Here is a 15,507-nt window from a genome sequence, read left to right on the forward strand (position 1 = left end):
ATGTGGAAAAGTCTTCCCTTCTTCTTCTTCCCTTCACACACATGAACCGACGCATACTGGAGAGAAGCCTTTTGAATGTAATCAGTGTGGCAAAGCTTTTGCTCAATCGTCTACGCTTCACAAACATAAAAAAACTCATACGCAAAAGAAACCCTATGAATGTCAACAATGTGGGAAAGCCTGCACTACTTTGTATTACCTTCAGAGACATGAGCGTAGGCATACTGGAGAGAAGCCCTATGAATGTAAGCAGTGTGGCAAAGCCTTCACTCGGTCCAATCACCTTCACTCACATGAAAAATCTCATACTGGGGAGAAGCCGTATGAATGTCAACAATGTGGAAAAGCCTTCAGTACTTCTTCCTACCTTCAGATACATGAGCGGAATCATAGTGGGGAGAAGCCCTATGAATGTAAGCAGTGTGGCAAAGCCTTCACTGACTCCTCTATATTTCACAGACATGAAAAAACTCATACTGGGGAGAAACCCTATGAATGTCAACAATGTGGGAAAGCCTTCAGTACTTCTTCCTACCTTCAGATACATGAGCGGACTCATACTGGGGAGAAGCCCTATGAATGTAAGCAGTGTGGCAAAGCCTTCACTGAATCCTCTATACTTCACAGACATGAAAGAACACATACTAGAGAGAAATCCTATGAATGTCAACAATGTGGGAAAGCCTGCCCTACTTTGTCTTACCTTCAGAGACATGAACAAATCCATACTGGACAGAATCCTAAGGAATGCAAACAATGTGGAAAAGTCTTCACTTCTTCTTCTAACCTTCACAGACATGAACGGACGCATACTGGAGAGAAGCCCTATCAATGTCAACAATGTGGAAAAGCCTACACTACTTCATCTTACCTTCAGATACATGAACAAATCCATACTGGAAAGAAGACCAATGAATGCCAACAATGTGGAAAAGTCTTCACTACTTCTTCTTCCCTTCACAGACATGAACGAACGCATACTGGAGAGAAGCCCTATCAATGTCAACAATGTGGAAAAGCCTACACTACTTCATCTTACCTTCAGATACATGAACAAATCCATGCTGGAGAGAAGCGCAATGAATGCCAAAAATGTGGAAAAGTCTTCACTACGTCTTCTTACCTTCAGATACATGAACGAACACATACTGGAGAGAAGCCCTATGAATGTAAGCAGTGTGGCAAATCCTTCACTCAGTCCGCTCACCTTCACTCACATGAAAAAACTCATACTGGGGAGAAGCCCTATGAATGTAAGCAGTGTGGCAAAGCCTTCACTAACTCCTCTATACTTCACAGACATGAAAAAACTCATACTGGGGAGAAGCCGTATGAATGTCAACAATGTGGGAAAGCCTTCAGTAGTTCTTCCTACCTTCAGATACATGAGCGGACTCATAGTGGGGAGAAGCCCTATGAATGTAAGCAGTGTGGCAAAGCCTTCACTAAGTCCTCTAAACTTCACAGACATGAAAAAACTCATACTGGGGAGAAACCCTATGAATGTCAACATTGTGGGAAAGCCTTCAGTACTTCTTCCTACCTTCAGATACATGAGCGGACTCATAGTGGGGAGAAGCCCTATGAATGTAAGCAGTGTGGCAAAGCCTTCACTTACTCCTCTATACTTCACAGACATGAAAGAACACATACTAGAGAGAAACCCTATGAATGTCAACAATGTGGGAAAGCCTGCCCTACTTTGTCTTACCTTCAGAGACATGAACAAATCCATACTGGACAGAATCCTAAGGAATGCAAACAATGTGGAAAAGTCTTCACTACTTTTTCTAACCTTCACAGACATGAACGGACGCATACTGGAGAGAAGCCCTATCAATGTCAACAATGTGGCAAAGCCTTCACTCGGTCCAGTCACCTTCACTCACATGAAAAAACTCATACTGGGGAGAAGCCCTATGAAAGTAAGTAGTGTGCCAAAGCCTTCGTTCAGTCCCATCATCTTCACAGACATGAAAAAAAGCATACTTTAGAGAAGCCTTATGAATATCAACAATTTGGAAAACCCCTTGACACATCCAGTGAACCTCACATACATGGAAGTATTCATGCAGAAGAGAAGCCTAATGGATACCAACAATGTGGAAAAGTCTTTTTCTTGCTTTTTTCTTTCACAGACATGAAGGGACTCACACTCAAGAGAAACCCTATCAATGTAAGCAGTGTGGCAAAGACTTCACTCAGTCCTCTCATCTTTGCTCACATGATCGAACTCATACTGAAAAGAAGCCCTATGAACGTCAACAATGGGAAAAAACCTTTGTTATATTCCATCAGCTTCACTTACATGAATAAACTCATATTGCAAAGAAATTGTACTGATGAAAACAATTGGCAATGTCTTCTGTTATTACTGTTCTTCTCATCAACATGTTGAAAGTTTACTGGAGAAAAATTCTTTAAATGTCAATTGTGGTGGATCAATATTTCTTGTCCCCTTCAAACACACTGCTCACTCTGCTTAATATTGTACTGGGGATTGTACTGCAGATTTGGTCTGGTGGCCCTCTACCACTGAGACACATCCTCATTCTTTTTTATATTTTTAATTTTGAGACAGAGACTTGGGGATTTCCTTGCTGATTCTGGCCTCAAACTTGTGATCCTTCAGCCTAAGCCTCCCAAGTCTCTGGGATTAAAGGCATACATCACCACATCTGGCTGAATAACTGTTTAAATGTGAAAAAATATGGCAAATCATTCCATTTTCTCTGTCTTCAAAGCCATTTCCCTCACTGGAAAACATACACTCTGAATGGGGATTATTTGCTATACTCTATCACCTTCATATTCTAGACCTACTTTTCTTTTATGAAAACTCTGATGGAGAGAAGCCCTATGAATGTAAAAAATGTGGGAAATCTTTTAATTTTTGCAGTTTCTTCTGAGTACTAGAAAGATTATTTTGGAAAGATTCATGCCAAAATGAATAAACCCTATGCAAGTAAGAAATACAAAGGGTTAAGATATTTTAGTTTTGTTCAGTTGTATGAAAAAAAAAATACTGTAGAAAATCCTGTGGCCAAGCCATGTTGGGCAGTACTTAATTTTGGCAGTTTTATTCAAAGACATAAAAGGATTTACATCAGGGCTGGGGATGTGGCTCAAGCGGTAGCGTGCTCGCCTGGCATGCGTGCGGCCCGGGTTCGATCCTCAGCACCACATACAAAGATGTTGTGTCCACCGAAAACTTAAAAATAAATAAATAAATATTTTAAAACATTTTTTAAAAAAGGATTTGCATCTGGGAAAACCCGTCTGCTATTTTTCTATTTATTTATTTATTTTGGATAAAAAAATTGCAGCCCAATGCATTACAATTCTTATTACACATATACACCACAATTACTCATATCTGAATATAAAGAATTTTGACACCCAATTCATGTCTTTATACATGTGCTTTGTATAATGATGTCCTTCAAATTCCATCATCCTTGCTAATCCTCTGTCCCCTCCTTTTCCCTCCCAGTCCTCTGCTTTATCTAGAATTCATCTAATCCTTCCATGCTCTCCCCTATGTACCCCCTATGAGTCCGCCTCCTTATATCAGAGAAAACATTTGGCATTTGTTTTTTGGGGATTGGCTAACTTCTTAGCATTATCTTCTCCAATGCCATCTATTTACCTGCAGATGCCATGATTTTATTTTCTTTTTTATTGCTGATTAAAGTTCCATTTTGAATATATGCCATTTTGAATATATGCCATTCATGCACTGAAGGGCATCTAGGTTGACTCCACAGTTTAGCTCTTGTGAATTGTGCTGCTATAAACATTGATGTGGCTGTGTCCCTGTAGTATGGTGTTTTTAAGTTCTTTGGGTATAGTCTGAGGAGAGGGATTGCTGGGTCAAATGGTGGTTTCATTCCCAGATTTCCAAAGAATCTCCACACTGCTTTCCAAATTGGCTGCAGCAATTTGGAAGTCCCACCAGCAAGGAAAGAGGGTACCTTTTCCTGGTATCCTCACCAACACTTATTGTTGTCTGTCTTCATAATAGCTGTCATTCTGACTAGAATGAGGTGATAGGTTAGAGAAGTTTTGATTTGCATTTCTATAATTGCTAGAGAGGATAAGCCTTTTTTCATATACTTGTTGACTGATTGTATATTCTCTTCTGAGAAGTGTCTGTTCACGTCCTTGGCCCATTTGTTGATTGGGTTATTTGTTTTTTTGGTGCGTAGCTTTTTGAATTCTTTATATACAATAGAGATTAGTGCTCTGTCTGATGTGTGAGGGGTAAAAACTTGTTCCCAGGGTGTAGGCTTTCTGTTCACCTCACAAATTGTTTCTTTTTTTGAGAAGAAATTCTAAAGGTTGATTCCATCCCATTTATTGATTGTTGGTTTTAATACTTGGGCTATAGGAAGTTGGGGCCTAATCCCACATGATGAATATTACAGACTATTTTTCTTCTATTAGATAGAGTCTCTGGTTTAATACCTAGATCCTTGGTCCATTTTGATTTGCAGTTTGTGCATGGTGAGACCTAGGGATTTCATTTTATGTTGTTGCTTATGGATTTCCAGTTTTCGTAGCACAATTTGTTGAAGATGCTTTTTTCTCCAGTGCATGTTTTTGGCACCTTTGTCTAATATAAGATAATTGTAATTTTCTGGGTTAGTGTCTGTGTCCTCTATTCTGTGCCATTGGTCTCCCAGTCTGTTTTGGTGCCAACACCATGCTGTTTTTGTTACTATTTCTCTGTAGTATAGTGTAAGATCTGGTATAGAGATGCCACCTACTTCAGTCTAAGGATTGTTTTAGCTATTCTGCATGTCTTATTTTTCCAGATGAATTTCATGATTGCTTTTTCTATTTGTATGAGGAATGCCTTGGGGATTTTGATGGGAATTGCATGATATCTGTATAATGCTTTTGGTAGTATGATCATTTTCATCATGTTATTTCTGCCTATCCAAAAGCAAGTCAGATGTTTTCATTTTCTGAGGTCTTCTTTGATTTCTCTCTTTATGGTTCTGTAGTTTTTATTGTATAGATATTTTACTTCTTTCATTAAGTAGATTCGCAAGTTTTTTTTTTTTTTAAGGATATTGTGAATTGGGTAGTCTTCCTCATTTCCTTCTCAGAGTCTTTGTCACTGATATTCGGAAATACGTTTGATTTATGGGTGTTGATTTTATATCCTGCTACTTTCCTTAATTCATTTATTAGTTCTAGAAGTTTTCTGGTGGAGTTTTTTGGTTCTTGTACATATAGAATCATATCATCAGCAAATAGTGCCAATTTAAGTTCTTCTTTTCCTATAAATATCCCTTTGACTCCTTTCTTTTGTCTAATTGCTCTGGCCAGCATTTCAATAACGATGTTGAATAGAAGTGGTGAAAGAGGGCAGCCCTGTCTTGTTCCAGTTTTTAGAGAAAATACCATCAATTTTTCTCTGTTTAGAATGATGTTGTCCTGAGGCTTAGCATAGAAAGCCGTTACGATGTTGAGATATGTTACTGATATCCCTAGTTGTTCTAGTGTCTTGAACATAAAGGGGTGCTGTATTTTGTCAAATGCTTTTTCTGCATCTATTGAGATGATCATATGATTCTTATCTTTGGGTCTATTGATATGATAAATCACATTTAGTGATTTGAGTAAGTTGAACCAACCTTGCATCTCTAGGATGAATCCCACTTAATCATGGTGTACAATGTTGGTAAGCTGTGTTTTCTATTTCATCACTTGATATTGGTCTGTTTGAATTGTGTATGTCTTCCCGATTCAATCTGGGCAGATCGTATGACTTAAGAAATTTGTGGATAACTTCAATGTCTTCTATTATCCTCTGTATTTCTGTCATATCTGTTGTAATATTATCATTTTCATCAAGTATATGGGTAATTTGAGATCTCTCTCATTCTCTTTGTTAGCATGGGTAAGGGTCTGTCAATTTTATTTTTTTTTAAAGAACCAACTTTTTTGTCCATATTATCTACTGTTTCATTTGTTTCAATTTTTTTGATTTCAGCTCTAATTTTAATTATTTTTTGCATTCTGCTTTTGATGCTGCTTTGTTCCTCTTTTTCAGGGCTTTCAGAGGTAGTGTGAGTTCATTTATTTGTTAATTTTTTTTTTCTTTGAAGGAATGAACTCCATGCAATGAATTTTCCTCTTAGTACTGCTTTCATAGTGTCTCAGATTTCCATCAGTTGTTTGTATGTTCTTATTTATGCCTAAGAAATTTTTAATCCCCTCTTTGATTCCTTCTGCAATACATTATTCATTCAGTAACCTATTGTTTAGTCTCCAGGTGATGGAGAAATTTTTACTTTTTCTTTTGTTTTTGATTCCTAATTCCATTTAATTATGATCTGATGAAATATATGGTAGTGTCTCTACTTTTTTATATTTGCTAAGAGTTGCTTTGTGCCATAGTATATAGTCTATTTTAGAGAAGGATCCATGTGCTACTGAGAAGAAAGTGTTTCTGTTTGATGCAGGTTGAAATATTCTATATGTGTCAGTTAAGTCTAAATTATTGATTATGTTATGGAGTTTTATAGTTTTTTTATTCAACTTTTGTTTGGAAGATCTGTGCAGTGGTGAGAGAGGTATGTTAAAGTCACCCAAGATTATTGTGTTGTGGTCAGTTTGACTCTTGAACTTGAGAAGAGTTTGTTTGAACATAGCTGCACCATTGTTTGGGGCATATATATTTATGATTGTTACATCATCTTGGTGTATGGTTTCCTTGAGCAGTATGTAATGTCCATCTTTTTCCCTTTTCAGTCCCTTTGGCTTGAAGTCTCCTTTATTTGATATGAATATGGAAAACCCTGCTTACTTGTGCAGTCCATGTGAGTGGTATGGTTTTTCCAAAAGGAGAATTGTGAAAGAGGAAGGTGAGAGCTGAAGGGACTCAGGTCGACCAAAAGCCGGGCAGGGCTGGGAGCTGGTGGGCTGTTCCTGTGGCTGGAGGGCATCAGGGCAGAGGAGGCTGAGCAGACAGCCATCAGTCATGGCTGGAGTCCATCCTGATGAGTGGCTTTTCCTGTCTGAGGTGTAGATCCTCAGGCAGTAGCTGCTCCCTGGATGTCACGCCGTCAGGTCTCATTGTAGTGAATGTGTCTGTGCGGGAACTAATTGGAGGCCACCTTCTCTCTGCTATGGAGACGACAGAACAGCTTATTCCAACCCATGCAGGGGCCACCGCCCCTGGTCCTGTTCACCTCCTGAGGACAACTGGCTGAGTCCTGCTGTTGTCCTCAGTCATCTCTCTGTGATCCTTGTCCCTCCACAGGAGCAACTCTGTGGAACAGGCAATTCCTGACCCTGCTCTTCCAGCCAGAGGACCCCTGAGCCTGCCAAGGGGGAGGGGTCTTCCGTGCTTTGGGGACCAGGGGTCCAGCTTGACCCGCCCTTGATCCTTGACCTCTGCAGAGACCATTGGGAGACCCGTGTCCTCATTTCTGACTCCAAGCCCTGGTTCCACGAGGTGGTGGGCAGAGTCCAGCAGGCTCATAGTTCACACCCAGCCCATGGCTGGCTTGCCACATCTCCACGTGCTCACCACTCAGAGCTAAGGGACCCTCAGTTCCAATGTGGCAGCTCCAGACACACTCAGATCACTGCACTGGTCAGACGCCTGGTGCATCACTGTATTAGTCTTCTTGGGCTGCTGTAACAAAACACCCACCCTGGGGCCTTCAGACCACAGACCCTGACTACACATTGATGACCTCAGGCCACCACCCGAAGCCAAATCCACCTCTGCCTGATGGCCAAAGCCATCTCCAACCCAGTGGATCTTGGGATAAGGAAAGAGATGGCAGCTGGCCATCAGTAGGAGCCCTGCTTCCTTCCCATCACCCATGCTGTGTGGAACACAAAGCCAGCACATTGGGCTAGCGGTGTCCCTTGTCACCAGCCCCCCTTGTCACCTCTGAGTTCTTCAGCATCCTCTGGGCTGGGTCACCTTCTTCAGACCCAGCCACACCCTTGACTCTATTGACTTTGTTGCCCATGTCCTCACAGAGGCTCCATGTTCTTAGGTGTCAAGCTTTCAATTCTGCAGTTGTATCAACAAAATAATTCCTTTAATTACTATCATTACTATTGGTACTAGGGATCCAACCTGGGGTGCTTAACCACTGAGCTACATCCCTAAACCTTTTTTTTTTTTCCATGATTGAGGTTAATATGACAGGCTGTATTGGCCCCAAGTAGCAAATTTTTATATTTTATACGCGAGTTTTCTGGCAGAGCTGAGCAGGGTTATTATTTCTTTCTGGTTTAACTATCAGTTGAAACCCAGGAAGCTGAGAGCCCTGGGTCAGCTTCTGGGGGTACATTGCTTCATAGGCACCATGCAGGTGGGCTTGTGGCTTTTTCTGGAAAATGTTGGTGCATCTGAACCTTGACATAGAAAGAGTTCACAAAGGGGGACTTTATACTGAGAGAAAATAATGAGGTCAGTCTGTGCAATAGAGTGACATGTTTCAAGGAGGCAAATGAGCTTGAGCTCACAGATATGTTATGAGACTACAGATGCCTGCAGCCTAACCTAATACAATTCTACATATTATGATATTATTTGCATATCACCTATTGCAATAATAATACAATATTATTCTTTTACAATAAATACTAACTCCTACATACAATTTCCACTATACATTGATTAGAATGATTTTCCTTTCTAGAAAGTCTCAAAGCCCTTGTCACCATGTAAACCCAGGGTACGACAGGGTTTCCTTGTCTTCCTGGTGTAGCTGCACTGGTCAAAGTTCCTTTCCTGCTTTCAATCGACACCTTTTCTTTTTGATTTTAGGGCAAACAGCTGAGCAGACATGTTGGATCAGCAGAGTCAGGTTTGTACATAAGAATTGATAATACTAGAATGTTGACTATATTGAGCACAAGGCACCCGTTTTATTTCCGCTGCACATTGCTGTTTTAGAGGGTTGCCTGCCTCCCCCCACCACACCCCTTTCTCTGCTGAGGATGGAACACTGAGCCACAGCCCCAACCCCAAATCTTTTCTTTTATAGCTCAGACTCGCTCCTCAAACATCATAGGCTAGGAGGTAATGAGAACTACTAAAATAATTTTCAAATTGTTTTCATTAGTAGATATCATATATATGTGTGATATATATGATATCTTTAAAGAGTGTTTCAAAAATTGGGAGACAGTGTTTTTCGAATTTGCCTGAGGTTCCATTATTTATATATACATATATATAGCTTTTTCATATATATATATATATATATATATATATATATATATATATAATAAACCCAGTGGGGCTTGACCTGGATCACTGAGCTACATCCCCACCCTTTTCATTGTATTTTAAGAGAGGGTCTCTCGGGGCTGTGGTTGTACCTCAGTGGTACAATGTCTGCCTCACACACATGAGGCACTGGGTTCGTTCCTTAGCACCACATAAAAAGAAAGAAATAAAGATTGTATTATCTACAACTTAAAAAAATAAATAGAGAGGTTCTCACTATTTGCAGACGCTCACCTGACCTTGGGCTCCTCCAGCCTCAGCCTCCCTGAGAAGCTGTGCTTTGTTTTTGTGTTGAGGTTAAACCCAGGGCCTCGCCATGCTCGGAAAGCACTCTGTGGCTGAAGCCTAGCTCAGCGCCAGGTGTCACCTCTGTACCACAGGCTAAGCCAAGGCTTCCCACCTGGATTAGTTCCCAGCACAGCGGGGAAGCTCCGCCTGAAAAGGGCTGGGGAAAGAATGTGTCAATATCCCAATTTCATTCAGCCAGGGATTGGATGACGCTGGCTGTCAGTCACGATGCAGAGGCGGGCCTGGAGGCCATCCCTCCCGGACACTGGGGGAACTGCCCAATCAGTGCGCAGAGGGAGAGGAAGGGCGGGCTTCCCCAATCTCGCGGGCTTTTCTTCCTCAGCGACTCTGCTTCTCATCCTTTAAACCCAGAGTTCTCTGCTCCAGGGACTCAGGTGACACTGCGCCCATCTCGCACCCCCACCCCCATCTCGGGTGCCTGGAGGTTCCTCGAGAGGACGCCAGGTCACCACAGAAGACAAAAATGGTGAGTTTGCGACCAGGGCTGAAGGCACGCGTCACCACCTGCCTTGGGACCAGGTGAACTGGGGAGTCCTGGCCCTGTCTTTTGGTCACGTGGGGTGAGCTGGGTTTTGGGTTTTTGAGGTGAGCTGCTGAGCGTGGCAGAGTCCCCGCTGCAGCGTGGACCTGTCCTCTGGTTCCCTGGGTTTGGAAGGGCGGCTCAGGTCCCTTTGCTCCCTACTGGTGGCCCGAACACTCTTCCCAACGTGCAGGAGGCAGGGCCACAAATGCACCCTCCTTCTCTCAGGGAAGCTCCTCCAGAGGCTTTTGTAGGTCCCCCAAATTGCAGGCGCCTCCTGCCTTCTGAAAGGCACTTTCCCTCCAGCTCGGGCAGACGTTCGTTCTTCCCACTCGGTCCAAATGGACACCGTCCGCTAATTGTCACTTTTCATCTAGTGAAATATTGGAGAGATTAGTTCTTTTCTTTTAATTGGGGACCCAAACCTGGGGAGCTTTATCAGCCACACCCCCAGCCTCCACTTTTACTGAATTTTGAGATCTGCACCCACTGGGTGTGGAAGCTGGTCTCCAACCTGTGATCCTTCTGTTACCGCTGTTTGCCGGTGACGAGTCCTTGCTTCCCCGAATGCTGAAGTAGAACACCAGAGAAGCTCGCTGAGGCAAGTGTGGAGTGGAAAGTGGAAGGTTTATTAATGGGCAGCAGAAAAGACTTCTCCCCGCAGGAAGAAGGGGACCCAAGAGGTGGAATCCCTGTAAGGCGGAGGTCTTCCATCTTCTATAGCTAGAGTCTTCTTTCTGCTTTCCACACTTTGTTTCCCATTATGTTGCAGTGATAGAATGCAGGTGGGAAGGTCCAAAAGGTGGCAGATTGGTGGGCTGGAGGAGTAATCTGGGCAGGAAGGGCCTGGGGTGGCTTTTGGATGATGATTAAGAGTTCCTTACAATGGATTCCTGCCTTGGGGACATTAACATTTCAATTGCTGCTTTGGTTGCCAGGACTCCATTCTCTAAAATGGCCTCTGTTTTATTTATGTTACACAATTTTAGACTCAATTTACCTAACTACCTCTCTGTAAATCTGGCTTCACTTCTGCTTCAGCCTCCAAAGTTCCTGGGATTACAGGGCTGTCTGGAGGGGGCAAAACTGTGACTTATGCAGTCAAGGGGAGAAATAAAGAATGTCCACACACTTCTGCTTCTTTCAATGCTGTATTCGCACAAATTACTCAATACAGTTTAATTGTATAGGTTTTTAATCAAGAAAACAACAATGCTTAATGCTAGGCATTGCCATACACATAAGCAATTCACAGCAAACAATTCTAGGTTAATTAATTCACAGCAAACAATTCTAGATTCATTCTAAGCACTGGGAAATACACTTAATCATGAGAAACTAATGGAGACATTCCCTCTGCATGCTAAGTTCAAAGGTTTTATGTCTTAGGCTTTGAGTCCAGCAGGTGCACACTCACTCAGACCTTGGTGAGCAGGTCTGTAACCAAGACAGGCTTTTCCTGGTGTGGAACAGAGACCAGTTGAGGAGGGGGTCTAGGGAGGAGTTGCAGCTCTCACCAAGGTGCAGAGGAGGCAGTAGAGTTTGAGAGTAGTGAGACTCAGGAAAGATTCCAAGTGATGGGATGTCAGATCCTCATCAGGTTCTCCAGCTTAAGTGCATCCTTGTTTCTGCTGGCAGAATTCCTGTTCATCAGCTCTATCATTCATACTAAATTTGGGGTCTTTTGATCCCCCTTGAATCCTTATCAGCTACCACCCTATTTCTCAGTGACATCATTTACCCTGGGTCAGAAACTCTAGTCTGGTGGTCTCCATCCTGATCTTCTTCCTTTCCCTCTTATCAGGCAAGGACAGCCTGCCAGAGGCTTCACTCACTTTATCAGGGTGAGGGGAAAGAACTTGTTTGAGGCCTTACTGGAGGGGTCTGTGGAAGTGCCTGGTGAAACTGCAGGTCTTTTAAAATGGAGTTGCTGAGGCTCAGAACTAAGGCCATTCTAACAAGGCCCGCGCCACTGTCCCTGGTAAGAAGAACATTTTTGAAAGCATTTGTTTTCTATTTATGAATATTATACTTGAGGGGAAAGAATAATCACTTAACAGTTCCCTGTGTTTGGTCAAAATAAGTACTTTAAAAGGAAAAATGCATTTATACATAGAACCTAGGAATATTGAATCTTGGGCTATGTACCCGGCCCCCCTCCCTACTTTGACGTATGTTATTTATTTACTTAAATTTGTTTTTATTAGTTATATATGGCATTATAATGCATTTTGACACAGTACACATAAATAGAGTGTAACTGCTCCTTTTTCTGGTTGTACTTGATGTGCATTCACAGCATTCCTGTAGTCATATATGCACACAGGATAATAGTGTTTGATTAATTCTTCTGTTCTTCATCCCCAACTCTTTAAATTTAATTTTCAGATGGGGTCTGGCTATGTTTCCCATCCTGGCTTGTAAGTCCTGACCCTCCTGCTTCAGTTTCTCAAGCTGTTGACATTAAAGGCATTGGCAATCCCAGCAATGAAAAGTAGTTCATTTTGATCCAAATACTAATGACCATACTCAGGAACATGGATTCAAGAGACCCTAAATGATGTATGTGTCCCACCCTGAATGACAAGGATTGAACCTGGGGGCACTTTATCACTGAGCCATGATCAGTCCTTTTTAGATTGTATTTTGAGACATGATCTCATCAATTTTCTTCTGGCCTCACTAAATTGCTGAGGCTGACTTTGAATTTAGCAATCCTCCTACCTTATCCTTTCAAGCTACTGGGATTATACTTGTGTGGCACTGCGCCTGTCCTACATGAACTTTTATAAAAGAAACTGTGTATCAGTACATTAACCAATTGCATTGGTAGGATCATCAGATTCATGGGCTACAGAAAAAGAAAGAAACGAAGGAGGAAAAAAGAAATTTCTTCTGTCTGTAGTTATTACATTCTTACTTTGATAGATGGTGGGGACTAGATGTCTGGTAAGGGTAGGGATATATTCTGAGAAATTTAATAGTTTTGAGAATTGTGGTCTGATACAGAAATTAAGATAATTGGCTATGAAAGGACTTAAGATAGCCCAAGATAACTTTTGCTCTCCATACAGAGCCCTTCCTTTCCAACCTCATAGTGGTCTGGTTAGCCAGGTCAAGTACTCTGAAGGTTCTTTCATGTAGATGCAACTGTATAGAGAACTTGAGTTCACAGCTGTAAAAACCTTGTGCTTCTCCTTTTATCTTCCTTAGGTGTAGACACCATGTCAGATTTCTTGGGCAGAGGTTCCCTTTGGATGCCTCACAGGGTCCCATATCCTCAGCCACTGTCTTCTCCTGGAGCTGCCACAAGGAGCCCACAGCTGCCCTGTGCCTTGCAGGATGAACAGAATTTCAGGCCCTGGGTCAGCTCCTCCTAGAGGACAGCCTGAGGTGTGGGGTGCAGCCTCTCACGGAAGCCGCTGGGGGCTCTGGGCTGAGGAATCTCCTGGAACAGGCCTCATCTAGACAGCTACTTCCTTGGGACCTTGTTTTTCCCAAGCTGTTCCCATTCCTTGGAGAGAGGTGGCCAGTCAGCCTGTGGATGCTGGTGCTGAGGGTCCAGGTCACCAGTGATTCCTGCCCTTGTAGTTTCACAGTGTGATGGAGCGAAACCTCTCCCAGAGCATAAGCAACACCCACCCCAGTGCAGAGCTGTGCAAACCTGAAAAGCCTCCTAGACTGGAGTCATGGTCCAGGTCCCTGGGAGGGTGATCCTAGAGGCTTTCAGGGAGCAAGACCAGGAGGGGTCATGTCCCAGTTGTCAGGGACCTTCCCTGCCCCTTTGAGCCTGATACATGTGTGCTCCCTCAGCACCAAAGCTCTCTGTATATCACTTTGAAATGATCTGCTCACTTTTTTGAGGCCCAGGTTTATTTTTTCAGAGCCAAATCGAAGGACTATTATTAAATAGGCAAGACAGAAGTGGATTTTAAAAAGTCTAATAACATTTCCATTGTTAAAACAACTAAAGCCAGGTGCAGTGGTGCACACCTGTGATCCTTGCTTTTCCAGAGGCTGAGGCAGGAAGATTGGAAACTTGAGGACAGCCTTAGCGACTTAGCCAGGCCTTATGTCTGGGGATGTGACTCATCAGTAAAGTTCCTCTGGGTCAAATCTCTGACCATATACCGAAAAAAAAAAAAAAAAAGAAAGAAAGAAAAAACAGAAAAACAACCAAAAAATAACATATAATTTACCTTTTGTTTCCCCTGAGTATGCATACAAAATTGGTGAGATTTGATCTTGTCCTTTCAATGATTTCCAATTGAAATCCATTTCCTAGATTCCAGAATGCCACTTAAGATACACAGAAACTTTGTCTACCATTATTGCTGCAGGAAATGAACCCATTTCTACAAAAATTGTGGTGGATAAACTTATGAATTTGATTTTATGTAAATTAGTTACAGTTGTTGACAAGCTGATGAATTTGACAGGAATGACAGTTCCTTGTTGCTGTTGTTGTCTGGACTTGGCAGGTTCATGTTACATGTGTGGTTTTTGGTATCAGGAATGGAACCCAGAGGTGCTTAGCCACATCCCTGACCCATTTTAGATTCTTCCTTTTGAGTCAGGGTCTTACTACATAGCCTTGGGCCTCTGACCCCTGAACCACTGGGGTTACAGATGTGCACCATCACACCCATCTTCATTGGAAGTTTTAAGGGCAATTTTGGCAATACCTAAAATACCCAACTGTAGTCATTTAATCACTGAATAACTTATCAGTGAAATAATAAATGACACCTGTTTTCTGAAAAGGAGAGGTGTATATGTCTAAGTAAGGGTGCTAATCCTCTCACAAGCATTCCCACCATGTCACCTGATTCCTATTCCCTCCTAATTACCTCCTTCTAGGGCCACCCATATGGGAGCTGCCTTTTAGTTTATGAAAATTGGGAGTAACATAAATGGTCTCTCTACTCTCTCTGTCCTGTACAGTATTTTCACTGGTCTTAGATACAGTGTACTATTTTCATTTTTGATATAGTTCTTCCTAAGTCCACCCCAAAAAAACACAATAATCCATGCCCTGAATTTCACATAATTTACTGAAATGCTCTTTGTTTGTTCAGAGTGTAGATCATGGGAATGTTCAGTCTCCTTTGTAAGAAAGTGTGTTGTTTTTTCATTGATTTTGTTTCCTCTCATTGTGTATCTTTTGTATTATATTTTTTTATCACTCATTACACATATTTTTAGGTGTTATTTTTTTTCTTTTTTAGTATCTGTGTGTACATGGACTGTTGGGGATTGAACCGAGGGCTATTAAGTTCTTACTACTGAGCTACTCTCCACCCCAAGAAAATTAGTATTGTAGACTGGGGTTTACTTATTTGCTGATGTATTGAGTGCTGGGATTGAAGCCAGGGACTTGCTCATGCTTATGTTGTCCTGAAAAAAT

The 15,507-nt window shown here is 42.0% G+C and overlaps 1 protein-coding gene across 1 annotated transcript in view; it reads left to right on the plus strand.

The window, feature by feature from the left end:
• Window positions 1-15,507, plus strand: part of LOC308638968 (uncharacterized protein) — a 164,059-nt gene that overhangs the window by 75,243 nt on the left and 73,309 nt on the right. Inside the window, exon 11 of the mRNA XM_081276896.1 lies at window positions 9,903-9,954. Within this exon, the coding sequence (XP_081133022.1) occupies window positions 9,903-9,954 (52 nt within the window). The remainder of the gene's footprint in view (window positions 1-9,902; window positions 9,955-15,507) is intronic.

Source organism: Spermophilus citellus (genome assembly GCF_964194105.1).
Source record: "Spermophilus citellus genome assembly, chromosome: X".
In the NCBI taxonomy this organism is placed as follows: domain Eukaryota; kingdom Metazoa; phylum Chordata; class Mammalia; order Rodentia; family Sciuridae; genus Spermophilus; species Spermophilus citellus.